Here is a 27,081-nt window from a genome sequence, read left to right on the forward strand (position 1 = left end):
TATTTAGTCAGTCCTAAGTATTTTAACTTTTTCTTTCTTCAGGAGCCACTGGATGAACTTAACAAGGACAATACATACCTGGATAATATTTTTGATTTTTTTGTCCCAAAACTGTTTGGTAGACCAAAGAAGTAGGCTCTCTTGTGAAAAAAAAGCCTTGAAGCAAAAACTTTATAAAATACAGCTCATTTTTGAACAAACGCCCATAAATGATTGTGGTATAAAGGACATCACCCCGCCAGTATTCTAATATACATACCACCAAATTTGTGATTATCGGTGCATTTTTGTACTGTTTGTTACTTGAATATAAGAAAAGATTTTATGCAGTCAGTATTACATAAGTACCACCAAAGTTAAACAAGGAACATCTTTTTGTTTATGTCCATGGTTAATATTTATATGTGAGGCTTGTAATAAATTATCAGTGAGTCAATGTTTGTCAGTTTTATTGTCATGTGATATCAGCCAAGAAAAAATATTTATGATAGGGTATGATATCAGTCATGGGAAAAAGGGATTTAAGATAGTGTGTGATATCAGTCATGGGGACAAGTGATTTAAAATAGTGTGTGATATCAGTCATGGGGAAAAGGGATTTAAAATAGTGTGTGATATCAGTCATGGGGAAAAGGGATTTTAAATAGTGTGTGATATCAGTCGTGGGGAAAAGGGATTTAAAATAGTGTGTGATATCAGTCATGGGGAAAAGGGATTTAAAATAGTGTGTGATATCAGTCATGGGGAAAAGGGATTTAAAATAGTATGTGATATCTGTCATGGGAAAAAAGGGATTTAAAATAGTGTGTGATATCAGTCTTGGGAAAGGGATTTAATAGTATGTGATATCTGTCATGGGAAAAAAGGGATTTAAAATAGTGTGTGATATCAGTCTTGGGAAAGGGATATAATAGTATGTGATATCTGTCATGGGAAAAAAGGGATTTAAAATAGTGTGTGATATCAGTCTTGGGAAAGGGATATAATAGTATGTGATATCTGTCATGGGAAAAAAGGGATTTAAAATAGTGTGTGATATCAGTCTTGGGAAAGGGATATAATAGTATGTGATATCTGTCATGGGAAAAAAGGGATTTAAAATAGTGTGTGATATCAGTCTTGGGAAAGGGATATAATAGTATGCGACATCATTCATGAAAAATCAAAAAAGAAATGATAATAGTTTATGATATGAGGCATGGAAAACGGGAAATTTTGAATTTATGAGAAATGTTTAGTGAATAATTTAACAGGAAAATGCATCTATGGCAGCATATTACTGCATTATACAGTCAATTTAAATAGATATGATTATTTGATATATAAGTCGATAAGTCGTTGCCCAATGGAGATGTTTTGGATAAACAGGTAACAAGCTTATCCTAATATCCTGCATGAAGACCTAACACACACTTCAGTCTGTCAGTTCTTGAGGCAAGAATATCTTTGTATTGGGAGAGAGGGACTGTGATACTTTAATCCTCCAGTGGGCTTATATTGTGCATATTGCTTAAAATGTCATTGCTAGATAATAATTCTTCTATTTTTAATACTGCAGGTATGATTTCTTTAGTAACTGCTGTTATGGACTTTATAGCTTGTTTTACAGATTTCAGTTTTGTGTCCATATTCAATAACATTCACTGAAAGCAAGAAAAAGGCACAAACAAAACAAACCAAAATACATTAACTGCTAGTTTTCTTTCCTTTCTCATTAGAAACTCCTGTAAATCCTGTGAAATATGTTTGCTAGTTTAAGGCATTAGCCATAGGAAACCTTTCTGGTCGTGCATTGGAGGTTAGGAAACATATTTGCAGTTTTTTTTCTGTCATTGTTAAAAATGACTATTACAAGAACAGCTTTCCTAGTATTATTAAATAGACAGTGTAATTAACTTCACATGTCTGTTTAAAGATTGTCTTGACTTGGTAAAATAAAATTATAATACTTAATATGAACCCTGATTTCATATATAATATGCATATGTATATGTGATGCATTTTAATAAGGTGTGTCATTATCGGTATGGGACTATAGCTGTGGTATACATATAGTTATTTGACCGGTCAAAAGTGTTGCATGTGTGGTTTGGCAAAGAATAATAATAAACTGAAAAATTGAAATTGACTGCCCAGCTGTAATTGTCACAATATTCACCATCACCTTTTCATGTTGCATTAACTGCTATATAAAATAACAATTGAAGACATGTTTCAGTCAATATTACTTTCAGGCAGGTTAGCTGAACTACATATTGACCTCAACCTAAGACTGTAGTTGTATAGTATAATATCTTAATAAGATTAATATTTTTATGCCCCCGAAGGGAGGCATATTAGTTTTCAACTGTCTGTCCGTTAGTTCATTCGTCGCAACGTTAACTTTTTGCATGAAGGCACTTTACTCGCGAACCACTGCACCCAGGACCTTCAAACTTCACATGCTGATAGTACTTATTGAGTACACGACCCCTACTGACTTTGGGGTCACCAGGTCAAAGGTCAAGGCGCTGCGGGGGCATTTGTCACCATTAGTGACAGCTCAATCTGACTAAAGTACTTGATCTTCTAAACGAAGATCTGAGAACGACCCATTCACATTCGTCTTCTGTATATTTTGGATTTCCATTATTGCTATTTTATGTTATCCAATCAGGCGACTTGTTCGATTGTCAAAGAGTAAGAAAAATATGCAATTATTCCAGGACTCGAACCTGGGACCCCTCGCTTACAAAGCAAGTGGCCTACCGACTGAGCTAACCGGCTATCTGATACATTACGACATAAGAATTGTAAATATCAAAAGTCAATGCTAGAGGTAGATTTGCAAGATGTTGTAAGCTAGGCTCTGATTGGCTAGTGAAAGGGCCGTCAGAACGAGGCAATGAATAGGTCGTTTTCAGATCCTATGCGTAGCGTAATAGGAGATGTACTTTAGTCAGATTGAGTGACAGCTCTTGTTTATAAACATGTTGTATTTGTCATGAAAATTGTGTTACAAAAAATGTATACAGGAAGAAATCTAGGTATAATAAGACATCTTAAGAATTAAAACTACGGGTGCAACATGCCTACAAATGTCTAATTTTTGTTATTTTTTAAGCAAAGTATCAAAACCATAAAAACATCAGATCGTCATCATACTATCTTGATTCACGTAGTGTTTTCACTTATTTGTTTAGAATAAGTAAGCACAGGTTTGAAATGCAGGATCTCTAGGGAGACTAGCTTGCTACAATAACAGAATGGAGTGTTTATATTACTTTCTTGTGTATCTGTTTCAGCCATGTCACAGTCAGTGCTTGAATGGATGCTCAGGTCCAGGTGCTGAACAATGTACTGTTTGCAAAAACTACCAGATTCAGGACACTGGGTAAGTCCTTGCTTTTAGTCCCCTACCAGTTAAAAACCAGAGGGATGGGGGAGGGGGGACGGCTTATGTTCATCTGATGGATGTCCACAAAGTCATGATCCTGCATGTTTTTTTCCATTAAACAAGACATATTGTTACTTTATTTTGTTGTTTTCCAGCCTTTGCTTGTCTGTCTATCCATAAGTCACAAAAGGTGGATTCTGTCATTATGTTTAAAGTGCAAGAGATTTTTTCATGAAACCTTGGTTAGATTAAAAGAAAATATGCACAACTTTTTTGTATGTTTTTGAAGGAAATATGGAAAATATGTATGATTTGTTTGTCCATCTGTCTGTCAGTCAAAAATTTGGGTAAAGAAATAACAAAAATGAAAGAAAAAAGTATAAAAGCTTTTTTCCTGAAACCTGTTACATACTATTTACATTATACATACATACATACATACATACATAGAAGGAATTATAGAGAATATGCATTTTAATTCATTTTGTCCATTTGCCTGCTGGTCATCGTCGTCTGGCTGTCCTTAATTCACAAAAGTTTTATTCTGCTATAACTATAAAGTACAAGATATTTATTCATGAAACCTGGTTTATAGACAATGGGCATTTTTGAGAATATGCATGTCCATTTATTTGGGGCAGTGATTAAAATAGTGTGTTATATCAGTCATGGGGAAAAAAAGGGCAGTATCGAGAATCTGCACACTGTTTTATTTACTTGTCTTGTATTGTTGGTGCTATAGCAAGTTGTTTCATTAGAAAAAATATCACATTGTAAATGCTTTATTTGGCAATATGTTATAACAATTGTTGTCCAGTTAAACTTGCCACTGTAATTTGAGTTAGTGAGTTGTAAATATAAGGAAAGTCCAAAATAAAAAGAAGATTGGAAACAGTGTTATGAAAAATCCTGACCTGAGATATGCAAAATCATGTAAATAAAAGTGCCCTTATTATCTGAGTAAAATATTAGGGGGTTTCTAAAATATGCATTATCAGTAAAATATGAAAACAATAAGAGTTCTCTGATGATGCTAGTTGAAGGATATAAACCAGTCTCAGATTACAGCCTTTCCATTGGTCAATTTCAAGTTTGTGCCATGGAACAACCAATCAGATTCTGGACTTTCGAGACTGATCTTCATATTCAGTTTTATAACCATTGACACAGAAAGGATTCATATTTTATATGTTTGACAAATTTTTCATTAAGATCTACTATCATATACTCTAGGGAATGTGTTGAGTCCTGCCCAAATGAGTACTATGCAGATGTGTACCAGTGCAAGCACTGTAGTGAGACATGTGAGACATGCACATATGTGTCGACCAAGCAGGTCATGTGTCTGAAATGCAAACCTGGATATCTACTTGTGGAGGGCAAGGGGACATGTGAGAGAGCCTGTGATAAAGGATACTATAAAGGTTTTTTGTTTGTATTTCTGTGTTATTAATGGACTGGGTTGTAAGAATGATTACCAGTATATGATGGAATCGAGGATTGTTCTTTGATATTTAAAAAAAGGTAACAGAGTAAGGAAGTGATGTTTCTTAATGTAACATGTGGTTTGGGAAAGAAGATCATGCCTGAAAGTGTAGCATCATACCATCTTACTAGCAAGTTCTGTTGATTAATTGGTAGATTTCTAAGGAGTGAACAGAATAGAACAGGTTATTAACAGAGTTTTTCTTATGAAAAGGGTTATAAATTTGACATCCTGTTTTAATGATTGCTGTTATCACAAGATCAAGATATGAGCCGTGCCATGGGAAAACCAACATAGTGGGTGTGCGACCAGCATGGATCCAGACCAGCCTGCGCATCCGCGCAGTCTGGTCAGGATCCATGCTGTTCGCTAACAGTTTCTCCGATTCCAATAGGCTTTAAAAGCGAACAGCATGAGCCTGACCAACTGCGCGGATGCGCAGGCTGGTCTGAATCCATGCTGGTCACACACCCACTATGTTGGTTTTCCCATGGCATGGCTCATATGTGTTACTGTGTTCAAGCATTTCTGGTCAGATGTCATCAAATAATTGGATTGTGTTAGTTTTTTCTGCTTTACCTGTGAAATGTTTTGCTATTATGTATGCTTTTTCTATCACCTATGATTGGCCTTTTTAATTTTAATTTGTATAAATCGTATATTTTGTGAGATTTCTATAGTTCTTGTTTTGCCTGGCTGGGATATTCAGCTTAAATGCTATACCAAGTCCTGTTTTGCGGTTATTTTTGAAATGGTGAAAACAAACTGTCAAGGGAGGTATGAATTTAGGTTTTTCCCATATAATATCCATATTTCCGGCATGTAAAAATAGTTTTTGACCCGAAAAATTGAATATGTATGAAGGTGTCTGTTTTCCTTTTGTAAGTTGCTTAAAATGAAAACTGTAATATACTTTTTGTATCCCTCTAAAATCTTGCTCTTAAAACTTACTTTACCTCTTTCCTGTTTCACATTAACCTTTACCCAGCTATATTTCTGAAATGGACCAGTCTATCTTTCAATATGGGCAGTACCATTTATTATTCGAAGGGGTGTTCACTGAAAATTTACTGACTGAATCTTTGTCTACACTGGCCGCAAAGGCAGAATCACTTGCCCGCAGCTAAAGGTTAACAATTCTTGCATCACTTCTGGATTCTGTGTGATCCATGACACCAATTCAGAATTCATTTTAATGTATTTTTGATACTTTTGGAATATCAATTATAAGATATAATGAAAGAAGAGCACACATCAGTTTGTGTATTAACTCCCTTGATAGTTCCATCTCAAATTGCATGGGTCCTAAATTGATTTAATTGCTGGCTTCCAGTCACTTGACTGCTGCATATTTGGCATCTCCCAAGTGTCCAAGGTTATAAAGCTGTGTTTTAGAGAAAAGGTTCTAAACACTTACGTTTAATTGGTTTAAAAGTGACCAATGACAATCCGAGGGTTCAACGCAATAAGGGCATATCTTCATGTAGATACGCCCTTATTGCGTTGAACCCTTGAATCCTGCTTTCTAAGACAGATTTTTAAACTTTGTTTGGTAATTTTTACATGTGTACTGTTTCAGAGAAACAGCATCTATGTTTAAGGAAATGCTTTGAATACCATTTTCAAGTTGAAGCATGTATTTTATTTCTTGCTTTCCAAGTCTGCTTGCCTATGTGTATGTCTTCGCCTCTTGTAATAAGTTATATATTTTCCTCATACTCCATTGTGTAAGGTTAAAAAATACACATCCTTGTAACATTCTTCCAGTATTCAAACCAGAAGTCAAGTCACAAGTATACTGTATTGCCAAGTATATAGCAGCAGTATATTTCATTAATTACTTAATTCAAATTTTAAAAAAATGCAGAATTGTGCATACATTGTTTTTTAAAATGTGGTATTTCCTTTTGGATAGGAATGTATGGGTGAGCAATTCAATAGTAAATATAAAGTGTTGGGAATCAGTCAAAATATGCATGTTGATAAATTTGTACAAAAATACCGTGATATAAGAAAGAATGACCATTATGATCATTAAGTCCAGAACCAGTCAGTTTTTTACAGTTCCAATTTACATGCCAACTAATAGAGTGACCATTTTGCCAGTCTTAGATTTAGCTGACATTAGATTTGGAATGTACTGGAATGTTAGAACTCTTCAAAGATGAAAAGCTTTGTAAACAATCATGTCATAGACCATCAGCTCATGATTTGTTGATGTCCTTATTAAATATTTCTATGATTTAGTAGTCAGATTTATTTGAAAGCTCAATGCCATGTACATTTAGTAGCTTGACGAGATATCTATGGTAAGTAAAAAGTATTTACAGAAAAAGTGCTTTCTGCAACGTTAAGGACTTGTTAAAAGTATGAATTGCTTATTAAGTTTCAGAATTAGCAAACTTTTACTCAGAAGCAGATTAATATGTATATGAGTTTAGACATACTTTAATTTTCTGTTTGACAAAAATAGTAAATTATTTTTCAGATGATAATTTACATCATTGCCGTGTATGTAGTGGAGTCTGTGCAGAGTGTGTGGAGAACCAGAATAGGTGTACTGCTTGTAGAAGTGGACAGATGTTGGAGAAAGAGACGTGTGTTCCTGAGAGGGAGCCTTGTCCAGCAGGTAAACTCAAATACCATAGATTGGATAACAGTACCCTCACTTGGGGCATTGAATTCTTCATGTGAGGAAGCCATCCAGCTGGCTTACGGAAGGTCGGTGGTTCTACCCAGGTGCCCGCTCGTGATGAAATAATGCACGGAGAGGCATCTGGGGTCTTCCTCCACCATTAAAGCTGGAAAGTCGCCATATGACCTATCATGTGTCGGTGCAACGTTAAATCCAACAAAAAAAAAAAAAAAAAAAAAAAAAATTGGATAACAGTACAGTAGCTGTTACAGCAAGGCCTGAATTTAATTATTTTATTAGTACATGTACTTGAAGGATTTATATTACATATCATAAAAATCATCTGGGGTGTCAAACTTTATTGTAATTTTAGCAGAATATAGATTTATGTTAAAATTATTTGTAAAAGCTACATCTGAGGGGCCTCCGTGGCCGAGTGGTTAAGGTCGCCGACTTCAAATCACTTGCCCCTCATCGATGTGGGTTCGAGCCTCACTCGGGGCATTGAATTCTTCATGTGAGGAAGCGATCCAGCTGGCTTACGGAAGGTTGGTGGTTCTACCCAGGTGCCCGCTCGTGATGAAATAATGCACGGAGGGGCACCTGGGGTCTTCCTCCACCATTAAAAGCTGGAAAGTCGCCATATGACCTATCGTGTCGGTGCGACGTTAAATCAAAAAAAAAAAAAAAAAAAAAAGCTACATTTGAAGTTTAAAATCAGTAAATGTGCATGTATCAAGAAACTGGCTTTATGTGTAGGGTCAGTATATAGCACACCAATTAACTATATAACCGTAGATGGATTTTCTACTTACACATTATGAAAAGCAGAAAGCCTTTCAAACTTAATAATTTTCATGATCCTTCTATTGAAAAAAAAACAATGTTAAACTAAAGTTGCTTTAAGTTTGCTAAATCGGACATTGTGGTGTAATATCATTTATCCGAATAACTTAGATCATTTGGACCTCATGCAAGTTTTCATATTGGGAGTCATTGGGTTATCATATGTAAAGAAAAATCATCCTGTGTATAAATATCATCCCAAGTGTGCATTAATAAAAATGGAAACATTACTGTCTTTCTAAAGATAAGAAAGTGATAACAAAAATGTATAAATGTGAAATCATTCCAAAAGTTGTCTTCAGGTCCATTTTAATGTCTCCAGGTCCACTTGAAATTGATTACTTAAATCATGGGCAAACATCTCAAAAATAAGAGCACAGACCTATACATTTTATTTGACCATATGTTGGACAGTAATTAGTTATACAACTGTGAAAAATTGCATTAAAGTTTACACTGTAGAACAGTTTTGTGTTCGTGAAAATGTCATCAAAATTATGCTTTTCGCATGGACTCCCAATATGAAAACTTGCATGAGGTCCAAATTTTTCAGTACAGTCCATTGAAAAATCTAGAACGACCCCTATCTTTTTTATTTACCTGATTTTCTAAGTATATTCAGAACTTAGCAAAAATCGGGTCATAATCAAACTCTGTAGTGTACGATTTTTTATCTGAAAATGTAGAACTACCTGAAAACTGGTCGGTTTCTTTATGTCCTGATACTGTTCCTTTTACATGTGTTCACACTGTACACATAATGTTTCTGTATTATTCAGGAACATACCAGTCTTCAGGTGGATGTAAGTCATGTCCACAGGGGTGCTTCAGTTGTACTAGTGATACTAATTGTACCTGCTGTAATAAAGGGAGGTAAGTTGATACTAATTGTCAGATTCCAGCAGAGATTATCCCCCTAAACCCTATAAATTCTAGAATCCCAGTACTTTATCTCACATGACACTTAAAAGAATTAAGCTCAATGTCAATCAAGATTACAAAATCTATGTATAATATTTCAACGTAAATGTACAGGCTGTGATATAGGGAGGTAAGTAATTATTGTGTTATATTGGAGACACACCTTTCAACAATTGTCTACACCTGTGAAAAACAAAAAGTTTGTAATAAAAGATGATTTTTAAGTCACATACATTTGAATGGAAAAGAAAATGCAACATTGAGTTCAAAAGTTTTATTAGACTGTAAAATTATAAAATTGAGTTTTGAAAACCGCTCTCTGGATGTAGCATTTTCATTGATGCATCCAAATACAGTTTGTCAGATCCTTGAGGTTTGAGACTGGCCTCTTACTGTCATTTGAATTAACATTTGGTTTTATAATTGGATTTATATTTGAATTTATATGTAATTAGATCAGTAAGAAGATCCTTTGAAAGCATAGAACAAAACTATAAGGAAAATAATAGCAGACTTGATGGAGTCTGTTCATTAGAGGTAATGAAATATGCAACGCTCATCACACCACCTTGCACTGGCTTAAGCAAAATTGTATTAAATTAAAATTGAATTGACTGCATGATCCAGAAAGGACCAGAAAATAACACTGAGTCCAAGTACTAGGAGACGTCTGGAAACACCACCTCTTTCTTACGGTACACACAAGAATATTAACGTTACTTTAGGTTTTTATTTCTAATACTAATTTCTTGTTATATTACAGCTATTTGCAGAATGGGAGTTGTGTCAACAGCTGTGGTAGTGGTTTTCAACCTTTACATGTAAACTACAGCTCAAAATTTGTATTCCAACAGTGCCAGCAGTGTGGTAATGGTAAGTTACTTTTTTCAAACTAAAGCTGGTTTGACAGCAAAACTACATTGGCATATGACCAGGGTGATGGTGGGAATAGCCCACTTCAAGAATGGGCCTCCCCCTCCCTTAACATTTGGCCTCGAAGTCATTTAGTTTTTCCTGTATCAAGAGTGAATTAAGATATACACTGTTCTGTGGGACTTGAGCATACACGTATTTTAGTTTGCATGGCATTTCTGTGTGAATTTAGGTTATTTCAAAAGCGTGTATGTGACTTTAGAATGTCAAGCATGTCCAAATGAATTTAGGCCTATGAAGAATGTCCAAACCATTTCCATGAGTTTAGGTCAATCAACAATGTAAATATTTCAGATTTCAGTTGAAGAAATACATGATAAGATTTTTTTCCCGAAATTGTGATATTGCTCAATTTTACCTTGGGAAAAATACACTTTACACCATAAAGTTAACATTCTCAAAAATATTTGAAAAATTTAACAAGATCCAAGTAGCAATTTGCAAAAAAAAAAATATTATTATGTGATTATGTGCGTCATATTGAAGGTATAAGTAATAACAAAACATGTTTATATTTCAGAATGCAATGTATGTCCAGATGGGTTTAAGTATATCGCAGGTGTTTGTATACAGCAAAATAATTGCCGAGATGGAACATATTTCCAGTGGAACTCTATGGTAAGTCTTTTATATTGCTTTATTTCTCTGAATCTGGCTGCCGCTTATCCTTGTTTCACAAAATAAAGCAACATTTGCATAGAAATTTAACAAGTGTTTATTTAAGTTGCATATATAAAGAGTAACTGTATCTCAGATAATGAAGAAATTGTGCTATAAAGAAGAACCTGTGTTTAACCTCTCCAAATCTCAGTTAGCATTGGCTTAGCTTCAGCGGTGAGTGGACAGTGGTCCAGTGATAAAATACTTGGACTGTCAATCTAGAGGACACAGGGCTGATTCCTGGCCTGGTCACTGGAAATTCTGAAATTCCGTAAGAGCACTAGTTGCATTATACATAAAACCATTCAACTAATGTTTAGTATGTTTAAGTAAAAAAGAATTTATAACATTGTGTGTAATTATTGCACATTCTATATTTCAGTCATGTAAGAAATGTAATACAAGTTGTCGTGCATGTATAGGACCGAGTAACACGGATTGTTTATCATGCTACCCACCATCGGGATACAATAATTTATTACGTAAATGTATGAGATGCTGTGCTGAGGATGAGGCTCACGCTAAGGACTGCTGTCATTGTATTGAAGATGGTAAGGGGAAAAAAAGTTCTGTTCTTATCTGAACCAAAGGTTATAGGTGATCTGTTAGTATAGGTGGATGGTTCGGCATCAATCACCTGTCTTCAGGTGTACTGCATCAACATTTTTACTTAAACATTTATTTTCACCTCTGAAACTGCTGGTCAGAGTTACACCAAGTTTGTTCTGTATCATCTTGGCAAGGACCTCTGTCAAGTTTGTTCATGTGGTTCTTCTCAAGTCCATCCTCTCAGGAGGCTAAAAATAGAAAAATCTTTATACAACAACTCATCAACCACTTGAAGAATCTTCACCAAACTTTGTTTTTAGCATCCTTGTATAGATGTCTCCCAAGGTCATTCTTACGGTTTAACTTGACCACTTTTAGTGGCTGCCACACAGCTAAAAATAATAATACCTTTAAATGACTTTATTTAAAACAGCTTGAAGGATATGATTAAATTTGGTCCAAAGGTGTAGGTCAGGTGATCTACTAATGATCTAATGGCACTCTTGTTCTGCTTTCCACTAGTGGAATGCTAACTAATAACTTTGAGTAAACAGTACATATGTCAGAAGTTTTCCATGTGGAGGGGATGGGAAATCTTCAGTATGTTGTTTTTACACATGACATTTCAAAGAATGGTGGTTTTCCCCATATCAATCCTATTTAAAGATTTTATTTATGTAGGAAACATATTTCAAGGGTGTATGAGACTGGGTGACAGCTGTTTAAAACTAAAACATCCTTATATAATGTATTGCATTGTATTGACAGTTTGACCTGGGAATTTCACAAAAATCTTCCATTTCTCTAGTCACTATTGTGCAGGAAAACATACACTTTAGTAAAAAGAAGTGGAGAGGGGGAAAAAGCTGATTATTTATGTTAAACCTCTTATGTATCTTTACATTTGCCTTATACATTTCTACTCTATTTTTCACATGTTCTGATTTTCAGGTAAATGCGAGATCAAGGCACCTCCACCGACTCAGGCAGAACAACTATACAGTGTAGCTACAATAATCATTGTCCTATTAGTGATCGTTATATGTGCTCTAGCTACATTTGCAGTTGTAGCAATAGTAATAAGTTGTCGCAAACAAAACGACCACCCTGATGTTCAATATAAACAGTTAGTTGACAATGAGAGGGAGTTTGAAGACGATACTGAGGAAGCATGATCAATATCTTCTCTAGTTGAGCCGCGCCATGGGAAAATCAACATAGTGGCTTTGCGACCAGCATAGATCCAGACCAGCCTGCGCATCTGCGCAGTCTGGTCAGGATCCATGCTGTTCGCTTTCAAAGCCTATTGCTATTAGAGAAACTGTTAGCGAACAGCATGGATCCTGACCAGACTGCGCGGATGCGCAGGCTGGTCTGGATCCATGCTGGTCGCAAAGCCACTATGTTGGTTTTCCCATGGCACAGCTCAGGTTATAACCACACACCTTCAAGTCCTGAGATTTTAAAAATCTAAGACTTTAATCAAATTCATCGGCACTGATTGTCAGAAATTAAAGCCATTTTTTTTGTGTACTCTCAGTATATTTCTGTACAAAAACTTCTCATTTTACTGAAAATTTGTGAAAAAACATAGATGTAATCACTGTTACATTATCTTTTAAAGCCTAGTGGAGTTACTGAACTATATTCTTGGAACGAGAAATTTTGTGATTTTGAAGTTTTCAGTATAAATTTCTGACTTAGAGCATAAGCTAGAATTACCTGTCCTGTTGTTTGTATGACTGGGTCCAAGATTATGAAATGGGTTTGGAGACCAGTCACAACTCTTTAACGTCTGATTGGTGGTTTCTGACCTTAATTGGAAATTGACCAAATCTGCACTGTTAGACTGGTCTCCGGTCCCATTTCTGCAACCTTTGACCCTGGGCTTATAAAGCTGAGACTGAGTTTGAAATGGCAAAGTTTTCAAATGTCATTTTGACAGAATGGTTTAGTCCAGATTTTTGACTGAAATGAACCAAAGAACTGTCTCTCCTCATAATGATTCAGGAGCAAGAATTCAACTTAGATTTTAACAATTCTGCAGAAACTTGGCTGAAACAATAATCTTAAAGTTTATAACACCTGTATAAAGTTTCAGCATAATAGATGACTTTGAATAAAAGTATTGTAATCGAAGAAAAAAAAAGACACAGCTTTAAATCTAAAATCGCTAATTGGGAACAATTATGAAGATGGTACAGGGTTCATTTCAGATTCTTGTCCAAGCTAGTCTGGGATAAAAGTGTAGGATCATTTTTCTTATTCTCTACAGAAATATGTATGATGTGCGCTAATAAATACATATTGCTCAATACAAGATGAACATATTTTTGAGAGATGACAATTTCCTCTATTGTTTGATCTAGGCAGACAGGTTTTGCCAAGTTATTGTGATAATGATGATGATGATGATATGTCATGCATATGTTTTTGTTGTTGTTTTTTTTTTTTTTGCTGAAATTAAAGAAACATGCCTCCATATTTATGTCAAGTTTTTTTTTAGAGATTTGGTAAAGATGTCTTTTGTTTAAAAATGTGGATAAATAGTAAAATTCATGTGATCCAGTTAGACTGAAATAGAATCACATAAAATGTGATCTTGAACATTACTGATTTATATTTTTTTCAAATACTGTAAAGAATTTAGCTATACTGAAAAAACAAATATTTTGTATCAGATTGGCTGTTCTGAAAATAAAGTATTTAGCAGTACTAGTAAAAATGTCATCTTGAATATTCTGATTTATGATTTCTAATGCTAGAAAATAAGAAAATTATGTGTACTTTATACTGGAAAACAATGACATACTAATCTGGATCAGGGTTTCTTTAACTTTATAAAGTGCTGGTCATGTGTGTGCAAATATGTTAAGGTTAAGAAGTATTGCAGGTAAGCCTGCAGTTTCAAAAGTTTTCCTCGAGTAAATGTTGTCTGTACTCAATAATGCCACCATAGTTCTCTGTTATGTTAATATGCTGTCAAAGAAATTTAGCCATATATGTTATATAGAAGCTTTAGAAAATCATTTACTTACTGAGAATGCCTGTGTTAAAATCATGTCAAGTATAGAAATTGAGGATTTCTTGTCTTGTGTCTTCCTGACATGAAAACTTATTGTTACATTTTGTTGTCTGTCCTATCAATATACACACTGTATGAATATGATGTCATTTGTATCAAGCAATAAGTAATTTATAAGCATTATATGGAGCTTTGGTTTGCAGTTTTAATGAAGGAAGGCTTTTTGATGAACATGTGATGAAAATTTCTTTATCTTCCTTTTAGATTAAAAATATAATTGTTTGACATGAAATAAGATCTGTGAAATGAATCTTTATGGAAAATATACATTTGAATTAAGTTAAAGAGTTCTATTTTATGCTAACTAATGAAATACTGTATTCTATCAGTTAAATATTTTTATATCTCATCACTCACACTGAAAATATGAAATCTATATTTTCACACTGTGAGAGATATAGCTCTGCCCCCTCATACATTGTGTATGAGTTTTAAATTATTTGCTTAAAACAGGATGAAAATTGTAGTCGCACTTTGTTCTTTATAGTATATTTCTCGATTCAAATTATTTTACTTAATGAGAATTTCATAACGTCATGCAGCAAAAAATAAAATGAAACTTTTATGTTGTGTGCGTCATTCTAACATCACAACATGTCTGACATCATGTCTGTTTATGCGCGTCTGTTTCCCGTGCTGAGATTAAAAATTGTTGCAAAATGCACATCTCAACGTAATTGAGCATAATATAAAAAGAAAATTTGTTTGTTTTTTGTAAATATTGAATATATCTCACCTCGAAGTGAGAAAATGTTCACATTTTCACTCGCGCTACGTGCTCGTGAAAGTATTTGAAATGTTCTCACTTCTCAGTGAGATGTATTCCATATTCACTCAAAACAAACAAATATCCTCTTTGTATTTTTAGCTCACCTGAGCAATGCTTAGGCGAGTTTTTGTGATCGTTGGAAGTCCGGCGTCTGTCTGTCTGTCTGTCGTCTGTCAACATTTAGCTTGTGTATGCGATAGAGGCTGTATTTTTCACTTGATCTTCATGAAATTTGGTCAGAATGATTACCTTGATGAAATCTAGGCCAAGTTGGAAAATGGGTCATCTGGGATCAAAAACTAGGTCACTAGGTCAAATGAAAGAAAAACCTTGTGTATGCAATAAAGGCTGTATTTTTCATTTGATCTTCATGAATTTTAGTCAGAATGATTACCGTGATGAAATTTATAGGCCAAGTTCAAAAATGGGTCATCTGGGTTCAAAAACTAGGTCACAAGGTTAAATCAAAGAAAAACCTTGTGTATGCAATAGGGGCTGCATTTTATACTGGATCTTCATGAAATTTGATCAGAATGTTTGTCTTGATGAAATCTAGGTTGAGTTTGAATATGGGTCATCTAGGATCAAAAACTAGGTCACTCGGTCAAATTAAAGAACAACCTTGTGTACGCAATAGGGGATGCATTTTACACTGGATATTCATAAAATTTAGTCAGAATGATAGCCTTGATGAAATTAAGGTCAAGTTCGAATATTGGTCATCTGAGGTCAAAAACTAGGTCGCTAGAACAAATCAAAGAAAAATGTTTTGTATGTGATAGAGGCTGTATTTTTCAATTGAGGTTCATGAATTTTGGTCAGAATGATTGCCTTGATCAAATCTAGGTCAGGTTCGAATGTAGGTCATCTTGGCTCAAAAACTAGGTCAATAGGTCAAATGGAAGAAAATACTTGTTTACACTTAAGAGACCACATTTTTGGTCCGATCTAAATGAAAATTGGTCAGAATATTTGTTTCTATGAAATCACTAGGTGAAACATGTTTACACTGTTATGGTATGTTTCTCAGGTGAGCGACCTAGGGCCATCTTGGCCCTCTTGTTTTAATAAAGAAATGTCATGTTTTTCAGTATTAAAAGAATTGCTGTAGTTGTTACCAAACAAGTTGATTGATAAATGAGATTTGTATGTTTTTTTCTACTTCTGTAGTCCTCTGTATGTGAAGAGACAGGTCTTTATGTAAATGAAATAAGCAATTAAGGAACAAGTCTTATTGTATATACCTGTTAAACAAACTGTGATCTCATCTTGAACAAACCTTTATCATACTTTCGTTATAGCAGATTACATACTACTGGTGTTTCTCTGATTTGAAAAAAAGTTTAAGTTGAATCAGGACTTAGTGGGCATTCCCATTTGGTTGATGTGTACACACTACAAAGTGTAAACAGATAATCATAAAAATCCATTTTAGATGTTTTTTGAAAATGTTATTTAAGTGTTTTCCCCATGCTATTATATAAATATTCATTACATTGATACGCACGGGGGACTTCTTTAGGTGGGTGGTTAAGGTTGCTGACTTTGAAGCACCTACCCGTCACCTCTGTGTTTGAGCCCTTTATTGGTCATCGTGTTAGAAAGTCATCAAGCTAGCTTGCAGTGGTTCTAAATCATGTGTTGATGTGAGTTAAAACTCAACAAAACAACAAACATATAATTATGCAGACTATTATTAAAATGAAACTAGATTTTTGGAATAATGTCAGATATGATGCTGCATTAGTTGAGGAATAGATAAAGTTGTTATATACTACTTATTGCAGTTTAAAAAAAAAGGCATGCTTGTACACACATAATGTAGGAAGTGTGCATGGGAACATTAAACACTATACTTTGTTAGGGCAATACTTGAAAGCTTTATGCACAGTTCTTTGTTATATAAAAACGTGATACTGTGTTAAAACTGTAGCAATATGCAGAGGTATATCTCAGGCTGGTCTTAATAAGAATTAAACTCTCTCCATTCTGTTTCCATTCTGTATAAGGTATGTTACAATCAAATATTTGAAAGCAACATCAAAGCGGCTAAATCTCTATTTTTCTGTCTATATTATGATAGAAGATACATTTAAACTTTATCATTTTTTTTTTTCAAATAATTGTTTAGTGTAGTTTGAAGCTCTAATTTTTTTTATACTATTTATTACCTGTTTGTAATTTCCTAAGTTGTGTACAAGATTATGGTTGTGTATTTCAGTGTAGAAAACTGTCTATACACTTAATAAGGACTTTAAAAACGTCTCATCTATGCATGGCAATTACTTCTTTTTTTGCAACTTGTGTTAAAGTAATAAGATATTCATGTACATATATTATTATTATTCTTCAAACCTGATCCAGTTTGTGGTTTCTTATGTAATACTTGAAGGTGGTCATTGTCACCTGTGCCTGTGTAGCTTTTGCCTGTTTCGGATTTTGTTTGCTATGTGAAAATATATTTACTTAATGCCAAGGACAATAGAAAGGAAACACTATTATTGCAATGGAATGATACTAATTTTACTGGAACAATGTCTGTCCCTCATTTTTTTTCTGCAGTTGCAAGATTTTGTATAAAGCTAAGAAAGTTTATTTTTCATTTCAAGGTGTAAGAAATATTTCTGTTAAGTTAACCTGTACGTATTACAAAAATTGCAGCATTTTTCTAATATTTTGTTTTAATTGAGGGGCTTCTATGTTAGGATAGCAGACTTCGAACCACTTAAAACTTATAAAAGCCCATATTCAACCTTTAAGATAGGATTGTCATATGATCATAATTGTGTAGTTGTGACTTAAAATTAACAGCAAGAAGTCTGTTTTATTGGAGAAAGGTTAACGGTGTTTTTGTCTGGTACATATACATACACATAATTATGTTGAAGTCCTTCCGGTTTGTTCAGGTGATAAGACTATGATTGAGGAGATGATGGATTTGATTCCAGGTGAATGAATGTTCTCCATGGCAATTTGAGGCCTTTTCATCTGTCACCAGTTATCATGTTGGGGAAAATTTGATTTAATTGGAATCAAACACAATTACTGTAAATTGAGCAGTAGAAAATCAAAAGTCATTTTGTTAACAAAATCATTTGCAGTACATTGTTGTTGATATTTTGTAACCTAGAATCTATAGGAGAGATCGCCGTGACGTCACGCATTAACACCTGTTTATCTGGTGGTTGGCAAAACAAATGTTTTCACATCGTTTATGTATGGGATCGGAATTTTTAATTTTTAATAACTTTTTCGCTCATTTATGGATTTTAAAAATTCAAAAAGTTTTGAAATGCTTATGATTTTCATATTTTCTCATTTAAATATCTTTTTAAAATGAATAACCATTTGAAATGACATATGATTTTAGTAGCGGCGTAGCGATGCTCCAAACTTTTAGAAAAAACACTAAGTTAAGCATTCATAATAAATCAATTTTATTTCGAAATGATAATTAAAAGTAATCAATAAATTGCTTGTTTTGTATCCTTTCCATTGATCAAAAACTTATTGATATCATTTGTGTTTTAAGAAAGTTTAAGCTGTTAGAAAAACATCACTGTTTACAAAAAAACATGGACGCTCGGCGTCTGCCCACCCGATATTTGTCTTATCAGTTCTAAAAATAGTAAATACAAGGGATTTGTATACAAACACGATCTCTCCTATAGAGATTAGTTTTAATATTATAAATTGGCAGACTTCTTCTAATGTTTGTTTTCTCATTTGAAAGACAAGTCAGATTTTCTATTTATTTAGGGTGCTAAGGAACAAAATTTTTTAATATAGATCACTTTATAAAAACCAAAATTAACCAAATTAAGTAATATAAATAATTTCTCATAAACAATAATTGTGCACAGAGAGAAGCTATACCAAATTTCATTTTATCAAGTTATGAAGCTAAAAATAAAGATTTCTCTTACTCTTGAAAGTTGGTCACCTTATCCAGTTCAGGAAAAACATGATGTAAGAAGATGAAGTTGTGTCAAAGAAATTTTGATTCTAGAGATAGGAGGCATTCCAGTGTTAGTGATCACAGAATCTCTCACATTGAATCTGTATACTAGTATTTAATCGTTTATATCTGACCACACTAGCTACCCAAATTATACATAATTTTGATTTTCATTTTCTCTTAAGTTTTGACATTTGTCTTCATGTGCATGAACCAAACAACGCTGTCAGATATTGGTACAGATGTTCATCATTTATGTAGGATGCAAAATGGTTTGTTCGTCCACATGTTTTTAACCATTTGTTAAAAAATTATCTGTAAAATATTCACCAGCCAGTATTGCTTTGTGCATTTATTGACTCTTTTAGAATAGTAAAAGAATTTAGTTTTGATACATTTTCACAACAGTACAGAATTATTGAAGCAGAAATTTTATTTGCACAGATGCAGTAATGTAATATGAGAGAGAAATGGAAAACCGTCATAACTCATTGAATTTTAAGTTAACCATCATTGTAAAGGCACATGCTTCAAGTGCTGGAGGTAATGAGTTTGCTAATCCAGCAGGGTGTACCAAAGATATGAAAAATTGTACCAGTTGCTTCCTTGCTTAGCACTCTACATTGAAAAATAGAAATTGTCCTTTCTTATTTCATACCCTGATGATGTAGAATACCAAGAAGGTCTGATACAGGTTACAGAACTTATTTCACAGTTGATCTAAAATGAATTATTATTAACCTAAGAACAAAGTAGAAAGCTTTCTATTAAGCCATTGAGTAGTATGTAAGCAGTTTTGATAATAACTGTATCTATACCTTCATTTTATTTTCTTTACTTTACTCATTAGCTGGCTTTACACATTCAATATGTTTAATGCATTATTTGCCTATTTGATATTGTATACATATGTGTGATGTCAGTGTGAATATACATATTTGCTTACCTTGGCATGCATGTATGGTTTTTTATATATATATCTATATTTGTACAATTTTCAGGTTACATACACAATTATTGTGTTTGATAGGTTATGTTTTGGTTATGTATATATTGTTATTTTTCTGTTGAGAGATTGAACAGTTGATGTGCCATGGTATGGTAATATTATATATTAGAAGATATTGAAGGCATAGAGCAATAGGGTGTTATCTGTATATATAGGAAGATGGCAGATAGCACCTTTATACTGTACACCTTCAGTATGTGAGTAAGTGGAGTTTTTATGCCCCGGAAGGGAGGCATATCAGTTTTCAACTGTCCATCTGTTAGTTCGTTCGTACGTTTGTCACAACGTTAACTTTTTGCATGAAGGCACTTTACTTGCGAACCACTGCACCCAGGACCTTCAAACTAAACATGCTGATAGTACTTATTGAGTACATGACCCCTACTGACTTTGGGGTCACCAGGTCAAAGGTCAGGGTCACCAGGTCAAAGGTAAAGGCGCTGCTGGGGCATTTGTCACCATTAGTGACAGCTCTTGTTGTTTCTACAATATACTTGAGGGACCAGAATATCAACTGGTCAGGTTAAAGCTTAGTTTTCCATTGATGTGTAGATTGTGGCATGTGTTTTGATTTTCATAGTCTGTTTGCACTAAATAGCTTAATACACAGCACATTAAAGTATTGAGTTCCATAGCAACAGTTGTAGAATGCCTAAGCTTTTAAAAAAAATCTTGACGAAAGGTTGTTTTGTAATCTGTTGATACATTTATGCTATTTTTTGCAAGTGCAATGTTCTAGTCAAGTACTTACTATTTAAGTAATAATGGTGAAATTTCAGTTTTATATGCAGAATAGTTCTTGTTCATGCAAGGTGTTTTGATGCAGTTTCCAATTTTTCATAACTGAGGAAGTCTGTTTGAGTTGAAATTATACTTGTTTCTAACATAGTAAGTTTTATCTCTTGAGATAGTAATACTATGTGATTTTGTGATATACTGAACTTCTTGAAAACGCATTTGAAAAAATGTTAGTATATTGAACAGGTTGAATACCTATATCAGAATGTAATGATAAAAAATTCTGTTGATAGATTTTGATTGAAATTTGGAGCAGAATGTACTCAATGTTTTGTTGAAGATTTGAAATGCTATACTGCTCATCTTTTGTTTGCGGTATTTGCAGGTTTCAGAAATTTTAATGAGAACAAATATCATTGTTATCCATATCATTTCAGTGTGTTGCTTTGTTTCTTACTAGTTGTTGTACCCCCCGACAACAAAGTTGTTAGGGGGGGTATACTGGTTTCAGGTTGTCTGTCTGTCTGTCCGTCTGTCTGGTTGTCTGTCCGTAGACGCAATCTTGTGCGCTCCATCTCTCCTTATCCCCTTGACAGAATTTAATGAAACTTCACACAAGTGATCAGTACCAACAGTAGTTGTGCATGGGACATGTAAGGTTCTTTTAGAAAAAAAAATTGCAGAGTTATGGGACTTGTTTTTTTGTTACTATACTATATACATAGACACAATGTTGTGCGCACCATCTCTCCTCATCCCCTTGACACAATTTAATGAAACTTCACACAAGTGATCAGTACCAACAGTAGTTGTGCATGGGGCATGTTAGGTTCTTTTAGAAAAAAAATTTGCAGAGTTATGGGACTTTGTTTTTTTGTTACTGTACTATATACATAGACACAATGTTGTGCGCACCATCTCTCCTCATCCCCTTGACACAATTTAATGAAACTTCACACAAGTGATCAGTATCAACAGTAGTTGTGCATGGGGCATGTTAGGTTCTTTCAGCGACAAAAATTGCAGAGTTATGGGACTTTGTTTCTTGTTAACATACTATGTACATACAGTCTGCATCTTGTGCATGCCTAATCTACCAAACCCTTACACACAATTTAATGAAACTTCACACAAGTGATCAGTACCAACCCTAGTTGTGCATGGTGCATGTTACATTCTTTTAGATAAATATCCTGCATAGTTATGGGACTTTGTTTTCTGTTACTTTACTGTATACATACAGTCAATATACATACAGTCCACGTAATTATGCAATCTTGTGTGCGTCAAATTGCAATGTACTGTGTCAGTGCATGCAGGGGGTACATTCATCACCTTTAGTGATAGCTCTAGTTATGCCTGATTTCACATAATTTGTTACATCATTAACATTATGTCACAAGAAATCCACCTGCATTTAATCTTGTTTTATTAGCTCACCTGTCACATAGTGACAAGGTGAGCTTTTGTGATCACGCAGCGTCCGTCGTCCGTGCGTGCGTCTGTAAACTTTTGCTTGTGACCACTCTAGAGGTCACATTTTTTGTGGGATCTTTATGAAAGTTGGTCAGAATGTTCATCTTGATGATATCTAGGTCAAGTTCGAAACTTGATCACGTACCATCAAAAACTAGGTCAGTAGGTCTAAAAATAGAAAAAACTTGTGACCTCTCTAGAGGCCATATATTTCATAAGATCTTCATGAAAATTGGTCAGAATGTTCACCTTGATGATATCTAGGTCAAGTTTGAAACTGGGTCACGTGCCCTCAAAAACTAGGTCAGTAGGTCTAAAAATAGAAAAACCTTGTGACCTCTTTAGAGGCCATATATTTCACAAGACCTTCATGAAAATTGGTCAGAACGTTTACCTTGATGATATCTAGGTCAAGTTCGAAACTATGTCACGTGCCGTCAAAAACTAGGTCAGTAGGTCAAATAATAGAAAAACCTTGTGACCTCTCTAAAGGCCATATTTTTCATGGGATCTGTATGAAAGTTGGTCTGAATGTTCATCTTGATGATATCTAGGTCAACTTTGAAACTGTGTCACGTGCAGTCAAAAACTAGGTCAGTAGGTTTAAGAATAGAAAAACCTTGTGACCTCTCTAGAGGCCATATATTTCATGAGATCTTCATGAAAATTGGTCAGAATGTTCATCTTGATGATATCTAGGTCAGTTCGAAGTGGTCACGTGCCTCAAAACTAGGTCAGTAGGTAAATATAGAAAAACCTTGTGACCTCTCTAGGGCCATAATTTTTCATGGGATCTGTATGAAAGTTGGTTGAATGTTCATTTGATGATATCTAGGTCAAGTTCGAAAGTGGGTCACATGCCGTTAAAAACTAGGTCAGTAGGTCAAATAATAGAAAAACCTTGTGACCTCTCTAAAGGCCATATTTTTCATGGGATCTGTATGAAAGTTGGTCTGAATGTTCATCTTAATGATATCTAGGTCAAGTTTGAAAGTGGGTCACATGCCTTCAAAAACTAGGTCAGTAGGTCAAATAATAGAAAAACCTTGTGACCTCTCTAAAGGCCAATATTTTCATGGGATCTGTATGAATGTGGTCTGAATGTTCATCTTGATGATATCTAGGTCAAGTTCAAAACTGGGTCATGTGCGGTCAAAAACTAGGTCAGTAGGTCAAATAATAGAAAAACCTTGTGACCTCTTAGAGGCCATATATGTGAAAGATCTCCATAAAAATTGCTCAGAAGTTCATCTTGATGATATCTAGGTCAAGTTCGAAACTGGTCAGTGCCTCAAAAAGTAGGTCAGTAGGTCAAATAATGAAAAAACGTTGTGACCTCCCTAGAGGCCATATTTTTCATGGGATCTGTATGAAAGTTGGTCTGAATGTTTAACTTGATGATATATAGGTCAAGTTTAAAAGTGGTCAACTGCGATCAAAAACTAGGTCAGTAGGTCTTGAATAGAAAAACCTTGTGACCTCTCTAGAGGCCATACCTTATGGATCTTCATGAAAATTGGTCAGAATGTTCACCTTGATGATATCTAGGTCAAGTTTGAAACTGGGTCACGTCCCTTATAAAACTAGGTCAGTAGGTCTAAAATTATTAAAATGTTTTGACCTCTCTAGAGGCCATATTTTTCAATGGATCTTCATGAAAATTGATCTGAATGTTCACTTGATGATATCTAGGTCAGTTGGGAAATGGGTCACGTGCGGTCAAAAACTAGGCCAGTAGATAAAAAATAGAAAAACCTTGTGACCTCTTTAGAGGCCATATTTTTCATGAGATTTCATGAAAATTAGGTGAGAATGTTCACTTGATGATATCTAGGTAAGTTAAAAAGGGTCACGTACCTTCGAAAACTAGGTCAATAGGTCAAATAATAGAAAAACCTTGTGACCTCTCTAAAGGCCATATTTTTCATGGGATCTGTATGAATGTTGGTCTGAATGTTCATCTTGATGATATCTAGGTCAAGTTCAAAACTGGGTCATGTGCGGTCAAAAACTAGGTCAGTAGGTCAAATAATAGAAAAACCTTGTGACCTCTCTAGAGGCCATACTTGTGAATGGATCTCCATAAAAATTGCTCAGAATGTTCATCTTGATGATATCTAGGTCAAGTTCGAAACTGGGTCAAGTGCCCTCAAAAAGTAGGTCAGTAGGTCAAATAATGAAAAAACGTTGTGACCTCCCTAGAGGCCATATTTTTCATGGGATCTGTATGAAAGTTGGTCTGAATGTTTAACTTGATGATATATAGGTCAAGTTTAAAAGTGGGTCAACTGCGATCAAAAACTAGGTCAGTAGGTCTTGAAATAGAAAAACCTTGTGACCTCTCTAGAGGCCATACCCTTGAATGGATCTTCATGAAAATTGGTCAGAATGTTCACCTTGATGATATCTAGGTCAAGTTTGAAACTGGGTCACGTGCGGTCATAAACTAGGTCAGTAGGTCTAAAATTATTAAAATGTTTTGACCTCTCTAGAGGCCATATTTTTCAATGGATCTTCATGAAAATTGATCTGAATGTTCACCTTGATGATATCTAGGTCAGTTAGGAAACTGGGTCACGTGCGGTCAAAAACTAGGCCAGTAGATATAAAAATAGAAAAACCTTGTGACCTCTTTAGAGGCCATATTTTTCATGAGATTTTCATGAAAATTAGTGAGAATGTTCACCTTGATGATATCTAGGTAAAGTTCAAAACAGGGTCACGTACCTTCGAAAACTAGGTCAATAGGTCAAATAATAGAAAAACCTTGTGACCTCTCTAGAGACAATACTTTTCAATGGATCTTCATGAAAATTGGTCAGAATTTTTATCTTGATAATATCTAGGTCAAGTTCTAAACTGGGTCACATGAGCTCAAAAACTAGGTCACTATGTCAAATAATAGAAAAAACGACGTCATACTCAAAAATGGGTCATGTGGAAAGAGGTGAGCGATTCAGGACCATCTTGGTCCTCTTGTATGTATTTAACTTGTGTGTGTGTGTGTGTTTGTGTGTGTGTGTGTGTGGTTTAAGTGAAAAATGCATGTTAAATGCATTATCTTTCTAGTAAAAGATTAAAGTTTCAGATCTATTATGCAACTACATTAATATGTATAATATGTGACTAGGTCCTACTGTAAGCATACACTAGGACTTACATGAAAGCATTCAGTCTTGGATTAGGATATAGAACTCTAGGAAGGAGCCATCCAGATAGTATATGGAAGGTCATTGGTTCTACCCAGTGCTTGCCAGTGCCGGATATAGTACTTGGAGGAACACCTGGTGCCTTCATACATACAAAAAAGTTAGATAAATTGCAGAATGATTTTAACTGTTTCTTGTGTATCTTTAAACACAACAAAATAAGTATCCGTGGTTATGCTGGAGATCAGGGTTGTGGTCATATCTTACCATGATATGGTTAATTTAGAGAAACAGACCATGGAACTTTGTGTATGGCTGAAAGCATTGTTAATCCTTGCAGCTATGTGCATGTGATTTCTATAAGATAGTTAGTTATTTGTACATCAGGGTTGTATGATTGTAAAGTTATCACTTATTATATTTATATGAATATTGCTTACTCACCTGGACATTTAACATACAAGCTACTTAAAGCTGCACATGTTGAATATTTGGAACTTATGTGCACAGTAGTTGTTAACCAGGGTTTCATATTGACTGATCAGTGGATGTATATGATAAAGTCCTCCCAGAGTCATGGTATCTGATCTCTTTACATTCTATGTATTTCGGTTATGCTATAGCAGATTGAACCATGAAATATAAGAAATGATTAAGTATTTACTAAGTGATTAGAGTCAACATGGCCTATTTTGTTTATAGCAAGGTGAAATATTGAATATACTGAAACTGTTACTAAAAATAGAAAAACGATTTAGGCAAACATGCTTCAAAATTGACAAAAATAACTATTAGGTGACTTGTTCTCAGTTGGGATAAACCTGATGAGCTTGTATAAATTCCACAAATGTTTTACCATTATTGGTTGTTCTGTTGTTTCTTTGATCAGTAGATACTGTCTGTTTTTGTTTTTCCTTGTTTTGTTTTTGGTTTCCGCCATCTATCACAGTGAAGCTGTAAATAGTAAACACACAAACTATGCATGAGAACGTGATTTCTATGTGAAGTACAAAGGTTTTTTAGAAACTGTCTGGAATGGTCATGTGACATTTCCTCTGTTTCCTGGCTCAGTCAGAAGGAGAGGTACCAGGTGGGGTTTGAAAATAATACCAACCATGATACTCTACAAAACTTGTTTTCTGTTGTTTTCTCATTGTTTAATACATGCAAAAAAAAACAATAAATGATGTCTATTTCTGTAATTTTTATCTGAATGATATTTGTGGTTAATTATCCGCTTTGAAAAAAGAGCTATAAATTAAATAGAGGGAAATCTCAACCGGCAATAAAAATTATATATAGCCGAACCATGATTGTAAAAAAGGTGTTCCCATATCTAGTTTGACAATCTCACGTAGATACTATGATTATAGATACAGTGATTAATAAGATCCAAACAATACTGGCCATTCCATTAAGGTCTTGCATTAATGACTTTTAAGACTCCGACCTCATTCTAGTAGTGACTATAGGGGGAGCTATCCTACTCGC

General features: G+C 34.5%; 1 protein-coding gene and 1 long non-coding RNA gene across 3 annotated transcripts in view; both read left to right on the forward strand.

Moving 5' to 3' along the window:
- The window catches only part of LOC123565983 (furin-like protease kpc-1), an 85,222-nt gene extending 63,246 nt beyond the window's left edge, over nt 1–21,976 (forward strand). For both annotated transcript variants that reach the window (XM_045359742.2, XM_045359743.2), the window contains exons 15-22: nt 3,285–3,373; nt 4,610–4,800; nt 7,351–7,491; nt 9,123–9,216; nt 10,028–10,137; nt 10,718–10,815; nt 11,240–11,408; nt 12,358–21,976. In XM_045359742.2, the coding sequence (XP_045215677.2) occupies nt 3,285–3,373; nt 4,610–4,800; nt 7,351–7,491; nt 9,123–9,216; nt 10,028–10,137; nt 10,718–10,815; nt 11,240–11,408; nt 12,358–12,581 (1,116 nt within the window). In that variant the 3' untranslated portion in view covers nt 12,582–21,976. The remainder of the gene's footprint in view (nt 1–3,284; nt 3,374–4,609; nt 4,801–7,350; nt 7,492–9,122; nt 9,217–10,027; nt 10,138–10,717; nt 10,816–11,239; nt 11,409–12,357) is intronic.
- Nucleotides 21,977–23,267: 1,291 nt separating this feature from the next.
- Nucleotides 23,268–26,792, forward strand: LOC128559123 (uncharacterized). The gene is made up of 2 exons (XR_008372203.1): nt 23,268–23,468; nt 24,320–26,792. It is a non-coding gene; the product is annotated as an uncharacterized LOC128559123 (long non-coding RNA).
- Nucleotides 26,793–27,081: the final 289 nt, after the last annotated feature.

The sequence above is a fragment of the Mercenaria mercenaria genome, chromosome 8, assembly GCF_021730395.1.
Source record: "Mercenaria mercenaria strain notata chromosome 8, MADL_Memer_1, whole genome shotgun sequence".
In the NCBI taxonomy this organism is placed as follows: Eukaryota; Metazoa; Mollusca; class Bivalvia; order Venerida; family Veneridae; genus Mercenaria; species Mercenaria mercenaria.